At 31.8% G+C, this 21,055-nt stretch overlaps 6 protein-coding genes and 1 long non-coding RNA gene across 14 annotated transcripts; 4 read left to right on the top strand and 3 right to left on the bottom strand.

Annotated features, from left to right (window-relative positions):
* Window positions 1-449: 449 nt before the first annotated feature.
* Window positions 450-2,665, top strand: LOC139092967 (proton-coupled folate transporter-like). The gene is made up of 4 exons (XM_070643545.1): window positions 450-1,218; window positions 1,287-1,532; window positions 1,592-2,417; window positions 2,476-2,665. The coding sequence occupies exons 1-4, from the start codon at window positions 645-647 to the stop codon at window positions 2,552-2,554; spliced, it is 1,725 nt and encodes a 574-aa protein (XP_070499646.1). The 5' UTR covers window positions 450-644; the 3' UTR covers window positions 2,555-2,665.
* A 180-nt stretch (window positions 2,666-2,845) lies between these two features.
* Window positions 2,846-3,693, bottom strand: ND-B17.2 (NADH dehydrogenase (ubiquinone) B17.2 subunit). Its single transcript, XM_070643547.1, has 5 exons — window positions 3,519-3,693; window positions 3,290-3,445; window positions 3,202-3,223; window positions 3,056-3,140; window positions 2,846-2,994 (listed from the first exon to the last, which is right to left on the bottom strand). The coding sequence occupies exons 1-5, from the start codon at window positions 3,611-3,613 to the stop codon at window positions 2,927-2,929; spliced, it is 426 nt and encodes a 141-aa protein (XP_070499648.1). The 5' UTR covers window positions 3,614-3,693; the 3' UTR covers window positions 2,846-2,926.
* Window positions 3,694-3,728: 35 nt separating this feature from the next.
* Ptpa (Phosphotyrosyl phosphatase activator) lies at window positions 3,729-4,939 on the bottom strand. Its single transcript, XM_070643546.1, has 2 exons — window positions 4,601-4,939; window positions 3,729-4,537 (listed from the first exon to the last, which is right to left on the bottom strand). The coding sequence occupies exons 1-2, from the start codon at window positions 4,843-4,845 to the stop codon at window positions 3,793-3,795; spliced, it is 990 nt and encodes a 329-aa protein (XP_070499647.1). The 5' UTR covers window positions 4,846-4,939; the 3' UTR covers window positions 3,729-3,792.
* A 42-nt stretch (window positions 4,940-4,981) lies between these two features.
* phr6-4 ((6-4)-photolyase) lies at window positions 4,982-7,199 on the top strand. The gene is made up of 4 exons (XM_070643522.1): window positions 4,982-5,148; window positions 5,204-5,334; window positions 5,394-6,232; window positions 6,300-7,199. The coding sequence occupies exons 1-4, from the start codon at window positions 5,047-5,049 to the stop codon at window positions 6,821-6,823; spliced, it is 1,596 nt and encodes a 531-aa protein (XP_070499623.1). The 5' UTR covers window positions 4,982-5,046; the 3' UTR covers window positions 6,824-7,199.
* Sytalpha (Synaptotagmin alpha) lies at window positions 7,054-20,756 on the bottom strand. Of its 8 annotated transcripts, none has more exons than XM_070643524.1 (8): window positions 19,995-20,756; window positions 9,451-9,760; window positions 9,197-9,369; window positions 8,941-9,134; window positions 8,708-8,818; window positions 8,519-8,645; window positions 8,145-8,462; window positions 7,054-8,069 (listed from the first exon to the last, which is right to left on the bottom strand). In XM_070643524.1, exons 2-8 carry the CDS (start codon window positions 9,636-9,638, stop codon window positions 7,744-7,746), a joined length of 1,437 nt encoding a protein of 478 aa, XP_070499625.1. In that variant the 5' UTR covers window positions 9,639-9,760; window positions 19,995-20,756; the 3' UTR covers window positions 7,054-7,743. The 8 variants fall into 8 exon arrangements, with proteins under 8 accessions (XP_070499625.1, XP_070499626.1, XP_070499627.1 ...); XM_070643525.1 differs by lacking the exon at window positions 19,995-20,756 and adding an exon at window positions 10,228-12,893; XM_070643526.1 differs by lacking the exon at window positions 19,995-20,756 and adding an exon at window positions 10,452-12,893.
* LOC139092955 (uncharacterized) lies at window positions 11,528-13,402 on the top strand. The gene is made up of 3 exons (XR_011544660.1): window positions 11,528-12,275; window positions 12,399-12,961; window positions 13,048-13,402. It is a non-coding gene; the product is annotated as an uncharacterized lncRNA (long non-coding RNA).
* LOC139092954 (N-acetylglucosamine-6-phosphate deacetylase) lies at window positions 15,482-17,773 on the top strand. Its single transcript, XM_070643532.1, has 4 exons — window positions 15,482-15,916; window positions 16,161-16,218; window positions 16,465-16,958; window positions 17,027-17,773. The coding sequence occupies exons 1-4, from the start codon at window positions 15,731-15,733 to the stop codon at window positions 17,576-17,578; spliced, it is 1,290 nt and encodes a 429-aa protein (XP_070499633.1). The 5' UTR covers window positions 15,482-15,730; the 3' UTR covers window positions 17,579-17,773.
* Window positions 20,757-21,055: the final 299 nt, after the last annotated feature.

The raw sequence follows: 21,055 nt of genomic DNA, 5'->3' as shown, positions 1-21,055 counted from the left end.
AATGTTCCGAAAGTATTTTGACTTCTGAAGATTATATTCATGTAAAAATCATTAATGTTACTTGAGGGCAATTAGTCTCACATTTGCTAATTGAAGATAAAGATAAAGTATATATGCATTGATATACATAATAAATAAATGCTGGTTCATGTGTGCTGATTTTTATTATAAAATTGAATAAAATTAAAAATTGTTGCGTTCTTTAGCATTGTGTCAACGATTTCTGTTTTCAGCAATAAACTGCAATTAACACAACGATGTGTGAATTAATATTAAGTTTAAAGATCATATTAAATTCATAAGTTGTGGAACAAACAACGATATTTAATTGATTGTGTCTTAGTACGAATTTGATTAGCCTGTCTTAAGTTTGTCAATAAGATAGATGCTATAAGAGAGCCATAAATAACTTCTGAAAGCTTCGAATCAAATATTTGCTAAATTTAAGAGTATGAGACTGAAGAAATAAACAGCAATAAACAGGTTCCTGATTCAAAACATGCTCACATTCTGTTAATTGAAAAAGTGAAACCAGATTTCAGTCTCTCATCTTCAGTTTTGTTTATGCATCAAGTCAGTCAAGAGTTATCATGTTGTGTTAGATAAAAATAAAAGGAACAAGTTTAAATATCCAAAACAATAAGATGGAGGACCAAAATGTCGCAGAAAATACTGAGGAATCGGTTCAAATCAATACGAGTCCAAAGCTATCAATAGCAGAAAACATCAGAAAATTGTACAACAATATTACAGTAGAGCCTTTAATAATATGTTGGCTTCTTCCGTTTTTGATAACGTTTGCTGCTATTGAAAACATGAACTTGGAAAAAGGATGTCGAGAACTTGTCACTCCTGAAATTGGATTTGATAAAGATGTCTGTAAGATATTTGTTAGAAAAGATGAATTTGACATTAATTGCCCTGCTGAAGGAGAGAATATGACCCATTTCGAGAATGTAAAAAGTGACGACATAAAGAAGAAGTATGAAGTGTTATATGCATCTATTGAGGATAAGCTACCAGAAGTTTATAAATTTTTGTGTGATGCAGAAAAAAAAGTCCAAAAAAAGATTTCGTTGATAAATTCTATCCGTAATCCAATATCATCAATTGGTCCGCTCATCATAATTCTTTTTGCTGGTCCTTGGTCAGATAAGAAGAAATTGAGAGTTCCTTGTATGTTAGTTCCTTATATTGGAGAAGCACTTGGTTATTTTTGTAAGTAGATTAATAATTGGTTGGGGCTGTGATTGGTATAGTAATAATGACGATCTATATCTAAATAGCACTTTTTATTGCTGCAATATTCATCAACGGACCAGTGGAATTTCCAGCATATGCTTATCGTCTAATACCAAGTTTGACTGGCGCAGAGAATCTTATGATTATGGGAATCTTTAGCTATCTAACAGCAGTTTCTAATGAAGAAAACAGAACATTTCGATTTGGAGTTTTTCAAATTTTAATGACCATCATACCAATTATTGCACAAAGTATAAGTCCAACATTAATCTCGAGATTTGATTACGCAGGTAACAGTCAATTAAAGTTAATTATAGAATGAGTCTTTTATTTATTTCTTTGTGTGCAGAACTTTTTGGTGCTATGATACCAGTTCATATTATTGGATTTATGTATGCTATCTTCTACTTGAAGGAACCAAAAAATAAAGATTCTAAGGAAGATCTTTCGTATGATAATCATGCACTAGAAACAACAAGCATTAATGGAACAAACAACACTCCAATCATTGTTGAAGAACCTGCAAATTCGGATGATCCCCCTAAAAATGCTTGTCTCGAATTTTTCGACCCTCGTCATGCCATTTACTGTATCAGATCGTTCATTAAGAAGCGTGAATTTGGACTTAGACAAATAATTATTCTTTTCATGATTATGCATTTCTTAATGCATGGAATTACACAAGGAGAATCTCAAAATTTGTTACTATATGTTCGTGCCAAACTTAATTGGGATGTAGATATCTATATTTACCATTCTGTCTTCAATACAACAATGGGTTTGTTAGGAACAAGTTTCGCGGTTGGTGTGCTTAGTAAAATTTTACAGATATCTGATGTCGTATTGATAATTTTGTCAACAATAATGTCAATAATCTGTCGTGGAATCTACATATTTGCAAAAACCAGGGTTGTTTTTTTCGTTGGAACTGGAATTGATTTTATGTTTTCAGTCAAGTTCTTAGGCGCGAGAAGTATAATTTCTAAAATTGTTCCGGCAGAAGATTTAAGCACAATGTTTGCCATCATGGGTCTTTTTGAAGCACTTGCAGGATTTGTTTTTCCTTACATGTATCCGACATTTTACCAGTTTCTTCTTGACAGTCCAATTCATGACATCTCTGAGATGTTTGCTCTTAGTGGTGTTATTTTCATAGTTGGTCTGATGATTTATATGTGAGTAAATTTTTTTTATCCCAAAAGTTTTTTTTAATCAATCTAATTTAATTCGCAGACTCTTGTGGAAGTTGTTGAAGAAAAAGGAAAAATCCGAAACGGAGCATAAAAGATCATCCGATGATACAAAATTATAAATTATTTTAGGTGGAGTGTAAATCACAATACATGTCTGTTGATAAGTATAATAAAAAGAACTTCCTTACGAATTTAAGTAAGGATGATGTTTATTGTTTGAAGTTAGAAAACATACTAAAATATTTATATGGAGGGGTTAACCACTATAAAAGGGACAAAACAACTAATTTAGTATGTAAATATAATTTGAATATTAAACGACAGTTGACATATTTTCACAATTTATCACCTGCGAAGGATAAGTATCTGTGCCTATCAAAGTAAAACTAACATCTAATTATCAAACTTCATTTTCTGTGATTTTAAATATCTGAATTTATTTTCCACAATGCTTTGTGATTTCCTAAGTTATACATTTATTAACATTGAATCTACACGGATTTTTTTGGATCCCAAGCCTCCACTTTTGGACGTGTAGTTGAATATGGGAAGTATTGGTCTGTTTCAAAATACATGAAAACATTAGATACAATCGATAATTTTATAGCTAAAAGCTTTACCTGTAGTTCCTGACAAATTTTCTGAGTGATCAGCCATCCATTTATATTGTTTACGATTTCCATCACGATTTGGTGGCAAATCCGTCTAAAACATAATCTTATCATTCCTGGATCTTGTTTAAAAATTTAAAATTAAAATCAATTACCTTATAGTGCATCCAGCCAAACCTATTGAAAATAAGGATCCATAGTAAATAATTGGCATTAATGAGACTAATCATTTTAATAACTTACCATTCTGCAGGAATTTGTGAACCGTCATATTCCAAATTTTTATATTCAGCATATTCAACCCATCTGTTACGTCCATAGAAATGGGTAGGTTCTTCGTAATATTTATTACCATATTTATCGACACCAACTAAGGTTCCCGCTTTCATTTCATCCATACTGAAATTATATATTAATTAATTTTTTTTCCTGGATTGTGTGATTCTTTCCATTGCGTAATTTAAAAACTCACCGAAATCCTTTTCTAAGTGTTGGAAATAATCCTCCATTCTTTTGGATCCATGATAGGAATCTTAGAGGCTTATCTAAACCAAAATATTTAGCCATTATTGGCGAACTTCGGTGTAAATTAAATTTTATGTCGAAGGAAAAATATTTATGCGACTATTGTTATTAATAGTTACAAACCCCAGAGAAATTCAAAATTTAAAAAGTCGGTTAATTTTTTTCAGAGGGGTTTTGCAAGTTTTTTTTATTTAATATTGATATGATACAAATACATTAATTTAATGTCCTGGAAGTGGATGCGCTGATAAAGGCATTCCCAAACGTGCTTGAGGCAAGCGAGTTCCTGGTTTAACAGGATTCAAACTGAATATTGAACCAAACAAAACATGCTGAATGACTGGAAATTTTGAAAGAACTTCCTTCTGATACATTTTAATAAGTCCTGTACAAATTTTAGTCCATGATTGAACTGCACTGATACTCCATAATTGATTGGAGTGCTCAGCAATGTGACCTGTCTTTACTTGTTGGATATAATCAATGCATGATATGAACATGTAATCCTTTCGAAAACTTTCAATCGTTTCAGGTTCGACAAATTTTGCTGGTTCAATCTCTGTTCCAATTAATTGAGCACTTCCCCAAATGAAGGGAATAAATTGATAGTCATCTAATGACCAAACACCTTGACTGCCCGCAGGTTCTAATCTATAACTAAACTGTAGTTTACGTACAAAGTTTAAATATTTATCAAAAACTTTAATTCCAACAGCTAATTCATCAGTTTTTTCAAGTGCCCCAATTTTGAAAAGTGCCATTAAAAAGAAAATAAAAGAGAGCTCATGTCCTGTTCCGTAATCAATTCTCGTAGGATTTCCAAATGAATCCAAAAGATAAGGAATAAGTTCTGGTAATGCGTCATAAAGATTTTCAGGCAGAATGTCTTTAACTAATGATTCGATATTGGTTTTCATCTTTTGATACCATGTCCTGAATGCTACATTTCCAAACCGACTAGGCTGACTGAAAGTTAATATTCATAGTTATTAAATGAGTCATTTATTAAATTCTATGTTTCAATCTTACTCAACCGGTGGAGTCTCTAATGCAAGTTTTTCCATTTTATCTAGCATATCAAGCAGCTTTTGTACAACTTGTGAGATCTGACAACTGTATTTAAGACTTTTTCCTTGGATGCACATACAAACTGAATTAACAAATCCAAGCAAATCATAATATGCTTCGCTATTTTCCCAATTTTTCATATCTGTCGCAGTTTTAATTAGCTTTTGTGGCTCAATGAAAGTAAACTTTGGTTTCGGAGGTTCCATATTAACTTCTAACGATATTTAATCAACTATTCTTATATTAAAAACAGACTTTGTCTTTAATTAACAAAAATCTTCTCGAATTTTTTCCCGAGAATGTTTTGTTTTTGTTTTCAAAAGTTTCAAGCCCCGCAAAACATTGAAAAAACAACGGTTGAGAGCATAAATTTAATTTTAATAAATTATCACAGAAAAAAGACTGAAATGAGTAAAAAAGTAACTGTAATTCATTGGTTCCGTAAAGGACTGCGTGTACATGATAATCCTGCATTAGTTAAGGCAGTTGATGAGGCTATAAATCGAAAGGTAATTTTTTGTTTTCAAAAACAATGTTTACTTTAATAACAAAAATTCTTTACAGGCTTATTTGAGGCCCATATTCATGCTCGATCCGGGTATTATCAAATGGATGACTGTCGGAGCGAATAGATGGCGATTCTTACAAGAAACATTAGCAGATCTGGATAAAAACTTGAGAAAATTAAACACAAGGTAAGTCATTCATAAAGTGACGTTAAATTGCTTGCTTCTTATGAAATTAAAATTTACAGACTGTATGTTGTACGCGGCAATCCAAAGGAACTTTTTCCACAACTTTTTGAAAAGTGGAATGTCGAACTGATTACATTTGAGCATGACATTGAACCATACGCTGTAAAACGTGATCAAATTCTCTTAAAAGATGCTGAAAAATTTAATGTGGAAGTTATGATCGAATATTCTCATACGATCTTCAATCCAGAATTGGTCATAAAGAAAAATAAAGGCTCAGCTCCAATGACATATCAGAAATTTCTATCTGTTGCCAGTGAGTTGAAAGTTCCACCGCCTGTTGATAATCCAAATAAAGTGCCTAAATCTTGTGAGCCAGAACTTGATGATACGGAGAAGAAATGTAAAGACTGTTATGATGTACCTACTCTTAAGGAAATGGGTGTAAATAAAGAAGAATTGAGTAAAACGTCCAAATTTCCTGGGGGCGAAACGGAAGCCTTAAGAAGAATGTATGATAAAATGAAGCAAACTGATTATATTTGTTCATTTGAAAAGCCTAATACGAGTCCAAACTCTCTTGAACCATCAACTACAGTTCTATCGCCTTACTTAAAATTTGGTGCATTGAGTGCACGTCTTTTCTACCAAGAAATTAAACAAGCTTACAAGGGTAGGAAGCATTCACAACCACCAGTTTCGCTTGAAGGTCAAGTAATATGGAGAGAATTTTATTACTGTGTTGCATCCGTTACTGCAAACTTTGATCAAATGAAAGGCAATCGAATATGTGCTCAAATCCCATGGGCCCACAATCAATCATATCTGGATGCTTGGAAACATGGAGCTACAGGATATCCATTCATAGATGCTATTATGCGACAGTTAAAACAAGAAGGTACTTACTTATTAAGCATTTATCCCTATTTATCATGAATGATAATAATTTTATTCCTTACAATCAGGTTGGATTCATCATTTAGGTAGACATGCAGTTGCATGCTTTTTAACAAGAGGCGACCTTTGGATTAATTGGGAAGAAGGACAAAAAGTATTTGAAGAATACTTACTTGATGCTGATTGGGCATTAAATGCTGGAAATTGGATGTGGCTAAGTGCTTCTGCATTCTTCCATCAATACTTCCGAGTTTATAGTCCAGTTGCTTTCGGAAAGAAAACTGATCCTCAAGGATTATATATTAAAAAGTATGTACCTGAATTGAAGAACTATCCAGCAGGAGTTATCTATGAGCCATGGAAAGTATCACTAGAAAATCAAAAGAAGTATGGCTGTATAATAGGAAAAGACTATCCACATCGAATAGTTGATCATGATGTTGTAATGAAAGAGAATTTGGCGAAAATGAAGGCAGCATATGCGAAGAAGAATTCAGACACTTCTCAGAGTGAGAAAAGAAAAGCAGAATCTCCCATTGCATCGTCATCCAAAAAGAAAAATTCTGTGGACAAATATTTCAAGAAAAAGTAAGAATAACTGATAGCGACTCGAATTTTGTATGGAAAAGTCAGCATGTCTCCATATAAAATTCGAGTCGACTTCGAGCTCTGACAGAGATTTGAGCTTTTTTAAGAAAATTTTATTTCCAAAGTAAATCATCTGATTAGCTATAAAATTTACTCTTGTTGACTAGACTAAACAAATAGAATAAATAAGTCAATAAATAAGAAACATATTTTTAACAATTTAGTTAAAATAACTATATAAATTAGATTACTATACATAATAGGTTCCGTTAATATAATTTTCAATCAGTGTTGCTGACAGTCATTTACTTTATATTTGTTATAATAATTAAATTTTAAACCAGTCGCCATAAAAGATTGAAATTAAAATATATATTTAAAACAATTAACTGCTGATTATATAAAAAATTCTCTAAAATAACATTATTTATGCATAGGTCTTTAATGTCACATGACTATATAAGTTTCTAGGTCATCATTTTCACTAGAATTAGTACATTCACACCGAAATTAATTTCAGTGTAATTAAATTTTATTTACTTTTTTGACTAAAATATGCTAAATATAGATTTTTTTTTCAATATGATTAGGTACATTGGACATATCCTTGTTATACTCTACTTGTTTGTTAATTTTATTTCGTATTAGACAGAAGCAAATATATTCAGTCGCTCATTTATTTCCAACTACACGTAAAATTCCTGATTCTCAAATATTTATTTGCACCATTCATGTACTTTATTTTTTACTTCTAACTAGCTTGATTTAATGATTAATCATGACTAAATTTAATAAGTTCCTTTCATTAGAGATAAAACAACAAAAAATAACAGAAGCAATGAATAGCTTTATGTGGAATGATTTTCAAAAATAATTTTGTGTATAGATAATAAGGAGATATATGGATGTAAGCCTTAAATATATTTAGCGAATATTTCTTGGATCGGAAAGAGGTATCCATTGAGCAGTTGCAGATTTAGTACGAAATATTTCATCAAAAAATTGTTTCTCCTCGATTCGAACCTCATGTGAATTACCAATGACAGCTCGACCAAGTAGTTCGTTGGCTCCAAGAAGATTATCGTGCATAACTAAAAACTCGATGATGGAATGTTTAAGCATATCTCTTGAAATATCAAATGTTAAAGCTTCATTAATTACTGGATTAATGGTGTTACGAAAGACAGTCGTCTTCTTTTTCTTAAGTCTTTTTCCATTATATATTATTGACACCTTGACGTAAGGATCTACTTTAAAGCACGCAGCAAATAAACAAAATAAATTAACATAAATTTTTGATGACTTTTATGTATGCATTCAATTACCTGATGAATTTCTTGTATCGTCAAAAACTCTTAAATTTCTTGCTTTAATAACAACACATGTAAGACGTTCAGCACTTGGTAGATACGATAACGAAACCATTATGTCACCCAACTCAATTTTCGCATCTTGCTCCGAACATGGCCCCAATGATTTCCATAACTCAACTTTATCTGATAAATCGACATGTGAAAGGGCAATTTTTAAGCCACCGATACATACGTGTCTAGAGTAAGCATCAAAATCATATATGAGAATTTCTAAAGTTCTTCTTCCAATCGTTGCTGGTCGTACTTCAAATACAAAATCTTCATCGAAGACTGAAACGATGGAAATTAAATTTCATGTCTGATATTTATACATGACATATTCTTACCAGGATTAAGTGTTCGTTTATGTATTCTCGTTTGCCACATGTTGGTCTTTGAAGCGTCTGGCAAAAGTCGTATTTTAGCATAAGGATCTGCTGTTCCACTGAAATCTCTCGGTTGCAAATCGTGTGCCTTTTCATATTTTTAAATTGAGATTTAATATCGGACTTAAAACATGTTATTTGGTTATTTACCTCAATAAGTCGAACAGTTAAAATTCCAGCAATGGGATCGTAAATCATTGTAAAATGTAATGTCCCCCGGAGATCCTCAGATGACATTGATAAATTTCTTTTTGGCGCACTCTAAAATTTATTCAACGAAGCGGAAGAGAATGGGTTGTTAGGTTATGTATTTTAAATAAATATTGAAGTTCTCTAAAATTGGATATACACAAAATAAAATATGAATAAAAATAATGACAAACTTGTTGATATAATGATGTATCAATTTTCGTGTGATCTAATTTTGCTTGCATTGAAGCCATTTTGGGGCGTGCTGGGCTTGTTGACGTCAAAACTACATGCTTGTCAGAGCGTACGATTGGAATTGAGTTGACAGATAAGGCGAATGAGCATTTACTGCTTGTTGGCGACGTGGGACTTTGTGGCTCCGAATAATCTTTGATATCAAATAATTTAGAATATTAAGGATGTTAAGGAATCAATTAAATAATTTTATACCTGAGTGAACATCGCTACAATGACCAGTGAGTGATGATGTTCCAGGTACCCAAAATGTTGGATCTTCTGTATTTGATACAGGACTTCCAACATTACGATTAAGAGATCGAGAACTTCCGGCGATGGAACTTTCATTATTGTTTAACATCTCACAATGAACCAACACTTCATGACTATAAATAAATAGAACAAGAACCGAGAATCGTTTATCTTGAAAACTATAAAGCATTTTCTTATGTCAAGCTTTACAGTACCTTTGAGCATTTTCTTCATTTTCCTTTGCTGTTTCGAGCAGATTATTCTCAAACCAATTTAGTTTGTAGCGTTTAGAGCATGTCAAGTAAAGAAGAACAGCAATAAGAGAGACAATGAAGCATGATAACGTTGTGTAGAGTGCAACCTGTGAAAGTGTAATTTCATTTTCGTTCTTCATTGAATCCATCACAATTTTAACACCACTATTTAATTTTTAACTTTGTTGCTGAGCTTTTGTCCTTTAATTACTCGAAATTATGTCTCTTATTAGGTGGGTAGGTGGTGGGTTTAATGACTGTCTCTATAATTCTTTTGTTTTATGGATGAGAAGAAATACTTAAACATTAATGGAATCTCAAATTTCAAATGGCTTTTTTGTTATGAAAGTAATATTCCTTAATGACTTTACATTAACAATAAACTGTTGTACATCATGGATTCTGTATCTTTTCTAGATATTGTTCCAGTATGATACATACTTTTTGAAACATTGTCTTCTTAATAGCATCAGAACACCACAAGCAATCATATTCACTTGTAAAATACTAGAGGTTCTGCACTATCGAAGTATCAGGATCGAAGTCAAGGAGGTCAAAACTTAATTCAACAGCAATTGCTAGGTAAAAGCTTCCTTTAATTTACTAAAGATCTGTCCGCTTTCTAGGGGAAGGAGTGGAAGTAGTGTAACAAAGAGAAGGGGGTGTCTGAAAATTCATTTCTTTCCATAACGTAATAAGTTATGGTAAGGTTGATTAAAAAAAATTGGAGTCCCTTACCCTCGAAAAATATTTTTATGCAAATAATGCTCAATGACATCATGACGATAGCTTAGAATAATCAAATCACATTTGAAGCATATCATACTTTAGTCAAATTAGCAGCCATACTTAATCAATTAATATAGAACCAAGCGGAACATGCAAATTTATTCGACGAGTGATTCCGAATATAATGTCATGAATTTTACTTTTTCAAAGGTTTGAGAGTTGTTTGAACTTACTACGTTTTATTTTTAGTCAAAAAGTTTGTATTAGGTGCTATTCCCGAACAGCACAACGTGTTCACAAAGGCAGCGATACGTTGCCATATTAATGGCAAAACACGAAGTTGCCTAGACGGCACCGTGACGGCTGATTTTGAACCATTTTTATGGCGGAAAATTCGGTTGTGATTCATACCTAGACAGCACCGTGACATATGATTGTGCCACTCGAGATTCATATGTGACGTCTAAAATTCAATAAGGAAGCATGTCTTGTGTTGTGTCACTCATCAAACGTAGTAATGAATAAAACTTAGTGTACACAACTTTTTAAAGTATTTAATCTTCAAACACGAATACAAGCATAATCATCTTTCATTCATATGGATGTGATTTAAAGGTATCAGTTGAATAATACAATTTAATGATTTCAATCAATTGTTTTACCATCTTTATCTGTTGAGCAATGAAGATGCTAGCTTGTAAATCACTCAACACATGTACATACACAACCCAAATGACATTCATGAAAGTGAAAATGAAGTGTCACTGTGTTATATGGAAATATCATTAACTTTTTTACACATAAAACTAGAGCCAAATTTTTGTTAAGCATGGAGCATGAAAATTTATGGTTCCGTTTTTTATCTCGGGTTTCAAGCTTAAGTTTAATTAAAAAGCCTTTATAATTTACATATGTTTTAATTTCCTTTGTTTAAGGAAGTTATTATCATTAGTAATGACGGTCTTTTTATGGGGACAAAATGGTTGTAAATATGTCGATTGTGTTGCCAAACTAAACCTTTTGATACCAAATTTTATCTGGCGACTTATTTGGTGTTTATGAATGCGAACCCTTCTTCATTTGTGTCACTCGGGAGTGATACATCTGATATTGTGTCGCGACAAAGGAGTGTGTTGCAGAACATAGATTGAGAAGTGTCGTTTCATCTTTTTTGTGCAACGGCATACCTTGGTGGTTATTCACGACCAAAATGCAGTTTAAAGCATTTCCAAAAAACACAAGTCTATCACGGCACACAGTTTGAACAACTCTGGTTTAGGGCAGTTAAGGAAGTCGTTTATGTTTTAGATATAGAAGTTTCTTCAGTAAAGATGTGCAGAGGCATCGCTAAGGGGATTTTGGAGGTACTAGTAATTCTAACGGTCTAGTTAGGGTGTAAACAGGGGGTAGGTAGGCGGTGTGGCACTCACTCGCAACTAAGTTCTATGGTTTGATACAAATACACCCGCTCTTAAAAATATCTAGCTCCACCCAGACTGTCTGTTTACTACAATTTGATGTCATAAAAAGTGCAAATTTGTTAAGAAAATAAAATCGACACACACATCTAGAAAACTATACAAACTACATAAATTTACTAGTAACAATTTTTTTGGGTATCTATTACTTTCAGCATGTTCATTATCTTTGTTAATATTCATTATTTTAAAAATGTGTGGCAGACAGTAGCAACAAGAACTAAAAGTTTACGTCGAAAAAAAAAGTAAATAAGTATTAAATGTGGGCAATGATAAGACACATAAACGCAACAGCAGTAGTATTTTTGTTGTTAAAAAATATTAACTAATTGTTTACTGAACATTGCCGGAATCAGCAGAATTATTGAAGACAATTTGACTTAAATGGATTCATAACAACTGAAGTGGTCATTGAAAGACTAACTAAAGCTTAAGAGAGTCTATTAGTGTTTTTAGATGTTTCGATGAACACATTTGTGAATAAAATATTGTAAAAAAGTTAGGATTGAGGAACTAAGTGAGAGAATTGATTAGGAGTATAAAATACAGAAAAATTGAGTAATGTACTTATCAAAAATTGTGAGTAAATTTATGGAAAATGATAACGTGTCTACAGATTATTGTGGAAGTGAAACTCTCTCATTTGTGGATGATATACATTCATACATATAAATGTATCAATAAAGAATTGTATTTTTTCAGGTGACAATTTGGCTTTTATTGACATGCACAATTTATTTATTGAGCTATTGTGAGGGAGCAGCTATACAACCAAATGACATCGAAACAGGTGAAATTTCACCATATTTTAAAGCATTTAGTAGTCATGAACGATCACGGATTGCCGAATATGAGAGACTGAAGCGATCTTTAATGCACTTTAAACCAATAGACTGGAATGTTGTTGTACAACCGCGAATAAGCGATACAGACAGCTCATCATCGTAGTGATAAAAAATAATTCATTTTAATTTAATTTTTTTTTTTTGCTTAAATTGTTATAGTATATTGTGATGATCTGGAATCTAACTGATAATGATTATAATTAATAAGCAACATCAGCAATGAAAATATACAATTTTAAAACCCATTTTGCTTCGTTTATTTAAAAACGCTATTACTTGACTGCTGTTCAAGTTTGATTATTGTACGACTCGTACACAATTCTTTATTCGCTCGTTCGCTCACATACTCGTGTCACTTATTTAATAAAAAAGTGTGATCTATTGTTGAAAAAAAAAATGAGAAGGCCGAAAATTTTCGTGGTGAATATTCATACTTAATTTACATAAAGTGAATAACTATACTAATGTTTACTCTTACTATGTACAAAATATGTTTATGATTATAGGAACTTTCATCGATAGTTCTGACAATATATTTCGTCATATCTCTATTTCATATTTGCAGTGCTGGCCCAAATCCAATTACTGATAATGAGTCTGATGATAGTTTAGAGCACTCAAACTATTACTATTCGTTTACTGATGAGCCATACTGGAAGGCATATTCACCATCTTTAAGGAAAAAACTTAAAAAGCATGACTCATTAGAACGGGCAATGCGACGAATTAGAGATTTGGACTTTAAATTAAGGGAGGCATGGACTGTAAATGATAAACCTTTTACACAACATTAAATCACTTGTTCTCAAAATTTGTTATTAAATTCTCATTTACATAATAAAAATAAGATAAAATTCCTAAGTTCTGACATATGATTATGTACTAATAAATAGATGCTAATTCAATTGAGTCACAGTAAGTGCGAAAATAATTCCGCTTTTTAAAAAACTCCAATTTGACACCGATAAGATATGAAAGGATAAATGTCTAACCAAAAATAATACATCAAGCTAATTGAAAAACAAGAAGGAATTCGCTCATTTACTCCGTACCGCAAAACATCGACTATTTGATCCCCATTTCCCCCTGCTAAGCAAAATTGAATTTGAAATCGAGTTCAAAATCAATTAAAGTCGACTAGTGCAAGTCGACAGATTAGAGCAGTGGTAGGCAACATGTGTGCGGCCAACAATTTTTTGGAAATGCCATGAATTCTATGTCGTGTGCCGTGTGGTGATTTAGACACCAAGGTGTTCCGTGAAAAATAAAAGATTGCCCACCACTGGATTAAAGTTTCCTAATATATGTAATACATTAGGATAGATTTTTAATACAAATATTGAAAATTTTGTATTATGAAGGTTCAAGGTTGCAAATTTTTTGAAAAAAAAACTTCAAAATTTCAAGTCCCGGTCCAGGAAAATTTAGAAAACCGGTAAAATTGGAATAGCCTAATACTACAATAAATTTGAAAACTTCATGCTTATTGATCATTTTGAAAGCTGGTATACAAGACTCGTATCTACACTAATATTATAAACGGTAAAGGACTCTATTATTGCAAAAGTACAATAAATCTGTACCTTTCAACCTAAACTTTCATATTCTCTTCATTCCATTAGGTATTACTTCAAAATCTCATTCTAATTTTAGCAAAAGAACTTGCGCGTTTTATTTTATACTTTTCATATTAGCATCAAAGCAAACAGGCAGCATTTCTTTCAATTTCATCTCTGTTTGTGAAGCTCAAGAGATTCGTGATTTATGGTTTTTATGTGATCAAAACCAAAAGAAAGAAGAATAATTTTTGAGAATAAATTGTTTGCTGCGATAAAACATCATATAATAAAGATAATGAACATTTCTATATTCAGAAGCATAAACGTCTTGCCACCTGTTTTGGATTGATTTTTTCCTGACGGTTTCTAGTCTTGTTGTTCTGTTTATGAGTGAGCTTTAATCAAATAATTCATCTGTTGTCCATTTTAATTTAAGTAGGCTATGGGGAAGACGACCTAGAAGCTCCTCTAAAGGTGTCCAAATCTATAACATGCAACGAGCATGCTTTTATGGTACAGAAAGAACGCTACGGTACCTAAAAGCGATCTCTTTGCGTGCTAGATTACAGCGAAGTAAGGAAATAAGTATGAGGAATAGATTAAAGAATTTGTAGGAAATTTATTGTAGGCAAAAGCTCAAAGATAAACTTAACAAGTTGTGAATTAAGTTTATTTTTCTTTCATGGCGCCATAATTCTTGGTAAAGAAAAGAAAATGAAAATTATCTTCAATCATCGTCATTAAAATTAAAGTAAGGACGAACGTATTAATTTAAAACAACTCATTAATAATTATAAAACACGAGCTTAAAGTTAATGAACTTGTTGGTGTATGAATATAAATATTTTATCATAACATTGCTTAAATTAGGTTCTTTATTTTGATTAAATTGTTGAATGCACAAATATGAAGTTTAAATGAGTTATGGTTTGGTTGATTATCCGTGATTCGTTACAAATAAACAAACTAAATGTGATGCTTGAAGCGACATATCTAACCCGAGTGATCTTAGATGATAAGGATCTATTAAGGCTTCATCATCAAATGAAAACTACCTTCTTTCATATGGCCGTCAAATTAACTTTAAGGCCATTTGTGTTGCTGGCCCGACCTGTTTCACGTCTTACTGTTGAAACGGTGACGTATTGGTGCCCTAGCGGACACGTTGTGTTGTATGGGTCGGATTAGAGATTTGTTTGTGACAATTATTTAATGTAAGAGCTAAAGGAGCTTAATTTCGTAATGCGAATTTGCACAATCGCTTATAATCGTAACGTATTATTCAAATATTTGAATTTCCCCTCAGTGCGCTACGACGCAAAACAGTTTTATTTACTTTTTTATTGTTGTGTTGATGTTTTCATTTATATATTCAATTCCAAAAACCTTTGTTTAGTTTTTAGTCATTTATACCGCATTTAGGAATTTTATGTGGCTTTACTTGACAATAGTTCTTTAATATCAACTTAGTTGATAATTTGATATAGAGTTTTAGAGGTTTATTGTAGATTTTGATAAATATTATTCAAAATCTAGAATAAAAAGAATGTAAAAAGTTTATTGCTCTTTAATCGTTGCTGATTGTCCAAGCTAATTAAGTGTTTCTCACAACATTGCAAAGCGATAAAAAATGTTATCGCAGCAAGCAACTGTTTTTGCTCGTTCACAAGTTGAATTATCGCAAAGGTTAATCAAATTCAAAAATTGTCGGATATTAAGAAATCATAAAATAATTCGAGAGGATTTATGGGTTCGAAATGGCAAAATAATTAATCCGGAGAAAATTTTCTTTGACGAAAAAAGTCAGGCTCATGTGGTAAGTCCCAATTAAATGTCAAAAAGTTATCAATTGCCTTGGTTTCATAAAAGATTAAAGCTTAAATTATCACAATTAAATATTTGATAATGATAAATATTCTTAGAAGTAAGGTGCTATAAAAACATTTTACAACTTAAATATTTATGTCTAAAATGGATTAAAATAAAACTCAGCAAAACTTTCTAAATATTTTTAGATACCAGAAAGAAAAACAAGGAAAATAAATTATTAATCTTTACAGAATGTAGACTGTCATAATGCTATAATTTCGCCAGGATTTATAGACTTACAAATCAATGGTAAGTACACAGATAGTAAAATTCTTCACCCGAGCAACACAAATGAAGAAGACTTCGTCCCGGTGCCTTTTGGACGTTGAGTTTAAACAGCTTTCATTTCATGCTAATAAAAAAGCTTACCAGAGCCTTAAGCTCCATTTCGGAGTTTTCTTCATTTGTGTCGCTCAGGATTAAGTCATATATTTTGATTCAAAAGTTAATCCACAACAAAATTTACAACATTTAATGTAAATTCCTTTCTGACAGGTGGATATGGAGTAGATTTCTCATATGATGTCAACACTGTTGAGGAAGGAATTTCAAAAGTTTCACAAAAGCTTTTGGTTCATGGCGTAACAAGTTTTTGTCCAACAATTGTAACATCTCCAAAAGAAATTTATCATCAAGTCTTGCCGAAAATAAAAAGAAAGGCGGGTGGAAAACATGGCGCAACAATATTGGGTGTACATGTTGAAGGTCCTTTCATATCAATTGAAAAGAAAGGTGCACATCCGGAAAATTGCATTCGCGAATTAGAGAATGGATTTGAAACACTTGAAGCTGTATATGGAGACATAAGTGATGTTTCTATTGTCACACTGGCGCCTGAAAAGCCAAGGGTGCCAGAAGTAATTTCCGAACTTGTCCGACGAGGTATTATCGTATCAGTTGGTCATTCTATGGCCGATTTGATGCATGGTGAGACTGCTGTGAAGCATGGCGCTAGTCTTATAACACATCTGTTTAATGCAATGATGCCGGTATGTTTACATATTTGTTTATATAAACTTTTTTGTGCAATGAACTCAAAATTTTTCTCCAATGCAAGTTTCATCATCGTGACCCAGGTATTGTCGGGCTATTAGCATCAAATGAAATCCCAGATGGCAAGACTGTATATTTCGGAATTATTTCTGATGGAATTCATACACATGGAGCTGCACTAAGAATTGCTTATCGTACACATCCAAATGGACTGATCATAGTTACTGATGCTATATCAGCTATGGGCTTGGAAGAAGGAACACATAGAATCGGGCAATACAGCATCGAAGTGAGAGATCATAAGGCATATATTGAAAATACAAATACACTTTGTGGATCAATTGCACCAATGGATGAATGCATTCGTGTATTTCTTCATGAAACTTTATGCCCAATTGAATTTGCATTAGAAGCAGCTTCATTGCATCCAGCAAAATGTTTAGGTATATCTAATCGTAAAGGAACTCTCAATTATGAAGCAGATGCTGATTTTATACTATTGGACGACAATTTAAATGTACATTCAACATGGATTGCGGGCGAATGCGTCTATGAGAATGATGAACATTCTATTCCAAAAGTAGATGTTCAATTGGCTGAGAACAAGAGCACTTGATTTAATGAAAGACATTCAATGCACAATGATAATTTGATTTATGTGACAAATGTTTACATTTTATACTAACCAACAATATATATTTATTCTCTATGTACGTACTTTGTGAAAGCGATGATGTATAAAATGAAATTTATAACTCAATTGGGTGTTTTCAGTGCTTTTATAATGGAATAAAATAAAATTTATTTATTACTTTAGTAATAAAATAAGACTTCATTACTCTTCTTCTGATATTCGAGGAATTTCTCCAAGATGAAGCACTAGCAAATTCAATTATTTAATTTATATATCTCTTCCGAATATCTTTCATGTTAAATTTAATAATTTATTTGGACGTTTAAAAGGAGGAAGCACTTGCTAAAGTGAGATACACACTTTTGAGATACTAAAAAATTTAAAGGAAATCACAGGTTTTCATTTTTAGAAAGTTATTCTGATTTCCGTAGACCTTTTCATAAATCTTTTTTTGGGGACTTCTTAAATAGCCATTCTAAATGTTTTTGACATGGATTGACTTTTCATTAGGATTTCCTGTGATCTCGATTTAACTTTTGAACTTTAGAAACCGAGATCGGAACTACAAGGGAATTCTTGGAAGTCTTGGTCTCGACAAATCTTAAAGAAAGCTTACTTTTCTTTGTTCAGCATCAATTTAATCCTGAACATGAAGTAATGAAAAATGTTTGTTCTCAGCTTGAAAAATCATCTGCGTTATGCTAAGGGTGGAGGATTTATTTAATTTTATTATTTCTCGCTTCCACTTTGAAATTTTCTTCAAATGCGTAAAAAAACATCAATCCACTCACACCAGCTTCTTCTCTTCAAATCTGAGATTCTCTTCTGATTTGTTCATACATTTTTGATTAAATTTTACGGCTTCATTAATAATTTTATTAAATAAAAATATCAAAATTTTTGAAAAAGGTCAGTATCATAAATTTATGGATATCATAGACCGGATAAATTAGATTTCTATCAATAGATTCATTCTGGAAGAAGACATAAACTTTTTTTGATCTGAGACAAATTTCAAAAATAGGTACTAATAATTAAGATACAAAAAGATACTATAGACTTGATAGCTTGGATACATCCTAAAACTTTCATTATCATCCTCTGTCTCTAGCAGACTAAAAAAGATAGCCCTTATAATTTATTGTCTAATTGAGTTATTATCTCTATAAATATCTCTGATGTGAGCAACATACAAATGTGATTACTAAATAGTCCATATGCAAGAATTTATTCATTAATTTGTGTACGGGATGTAATCAAAAAAATCCTTGAATTTAAACGATGGAGTTAGAAGGATTTTTTATCTATTAATTGGCAAACTCGAGAAGAAATTTAAAACTGTAATTGGAAAGTTATCCTTAAAAGTAATTTTCTAATATTTTAAATTGTATGTATTTATTAACTTGAGTATATGCAACAATATCATCAGGACTGCAGTAGAAAAGAAAAATCAATACTTGAGCAAACAGAGTACAAGGATAAGTAAAATTTAAGAACATTACTTCCTTGTTTCCATATTTTTTGTTCTATTTAGAGTTCAAATAAAACTTCTGGTTTCATTGGTATTCTGCTCTCTCGTTATGATTCTTCTGGGTAAAGCTTTATCCTTCAGACAATAACTTATAATCACTTTTAAGTCCTAAACCCGAGCGGAACAATACAAAGAATTGCTTATTATCGCAAAATGGGTCAGAATTAATTGTCACGGCAACTTTAGGTTATACTGTTAATACGGCGACACCGCGGTGCCGTACCGAACACGTTGTGCTATCCGGGGAAGACTTATAAACACAAGGCATATAAAGCGTTAAATGTTAACATTTTGAAGACTAAATTAAAGTGTCATGTTTTACGCCTTTTTCACATGTATGTAGGAGAACTTTTTGTCTAATTAATTTTTCATTGTAATACTTCCAAAAGAGTCAACTGGGGAAAATTTCAATATTGTCGTAAAAATAAAATTAAAACTTGAATACATACACACACGAGACTTTTAAAAAAAGCATGATTAACTTTTTCTAAAAATATGAAAAACTTTTGGAAAACATCATTGGAATGAGGCTGTCACTTTCAACAAGCGAACATAAATTGCTATGTTGTAGTTATGTACATATATACAAACAGCACAACAAGTCGGAGGAAAACAAATTATTATTATTTTCACTTGCTTAAGGGTTGAACAACAACCTTAAAAAATGGGAAAAATGAAAATGAAAACCTTCTAGAAACTACAAAAAATTGTTCCTTAATTTTACAGAAGAATTAATTATTTAAATTTTATAAAAACAATTTTAATTAATTCCAAAAAGGTCAAGCTCTTTTTGTTCAATTTTTATAAAAACATATGTTAACGGTAAAGTCATTAAGTGATATGAAAATGAAAATTTTTGCAACTCACATTAGTTGAAAAGCTCTAAAAATGCAAATCCATCTCATTCGCTGTGTATTTATATTACATATGCGTTTTCAATATCTCTATTCGATTTTATCAGTTGGCCCCAAACACTGCATATATATACACTGTCACACGGAAACTTCACTAACTGAACACTTTTTTTTTATTTCCAGATCAAAAATCGATAATGATAATTTTTTTATTCGTTAGCTGACTGGCAGATTGTTATCGAACAAGACCAAATTGACTAATTTATTCCTTACAGCATAAATTCACAAGCGAATTACTTGCTCAATTTTCTATATGTACCATGAGATAGAGTCGTATTTCGAACTTTTTTTGCAATAAAACTTCCTACAATATTCACTGCACACTCGTACACATCTCTTATCCTCTTATTTATAATCAAACTCTCTTCTTAATATATATGTGTATCTTAAGACGAAATATGTATTTTTTTCCTTTTCCTTTTTCCTTAAAGAAGTACAAAAATTCGCGTGTCTAACTTGTTCACTTGTTGCAAGAGAAATGATTTCCTTTTCGTATTTTACACATCATGAATATCATCAGCTGAAAGTTTTGTTTTTTGATAACAAACACTGAGAAAATTGAGAGTAAATGCCACAGCATGTTCCTTATAAATGTTTCTATATTCATTCTGCCTTACTTGAAAGTATCGCAATATAGAGAATTTACTGTAACTCTCAACAATCATGCGCATACTGTTACTATTTCCTTTGTATTGTAACTAAAGCTTATGATTTCACTTCTGGGAAAAGCTTATTTTTTTGAACTGTGCATCGCGATTCATGGATCAATCAATTCTGTTTTCAGGATTTACGGTCGACGAGTCAGATGCTTATCTATACGAGTTAATCGTTTGTTATTGCAGAAATATATACTGTTGTTAAGAGACCCAATGGATAAAGACATTTCTGTGGCTTTTGTACCTTTGACCGTTTACAATTAAATTAGTCCAGAGGGGTTTGTGATTCGTGTCTAGAATAAGTTCTAGTGACCGTTCACCTTATTAAGTTACGAACAAGAAACAGATTCCCGTTCTC

This window comes from Chironomus tepperi, unplaced genomic scaffold (genome assembly GCF_022539635.2).
Source record: "Chironomus tepperi strain 1889 unplaced genomic scaffold, CSIRO-AGI_Ctep_v1 contig_319, whole genome shotgun sequence".
In the NCBI taxonomy this organism is placed as follows: Eukaryota; Metazoa; Arthropoda; class Insecta; order Diptera; family Chironomidae; genus Chironomus; species Chironomus tepperi.
The sequence above is the reverse complement of the archived record's forward strand: the minus strand, read 5'-3'. Positions and strand labels throughout refer to the sequence as shown.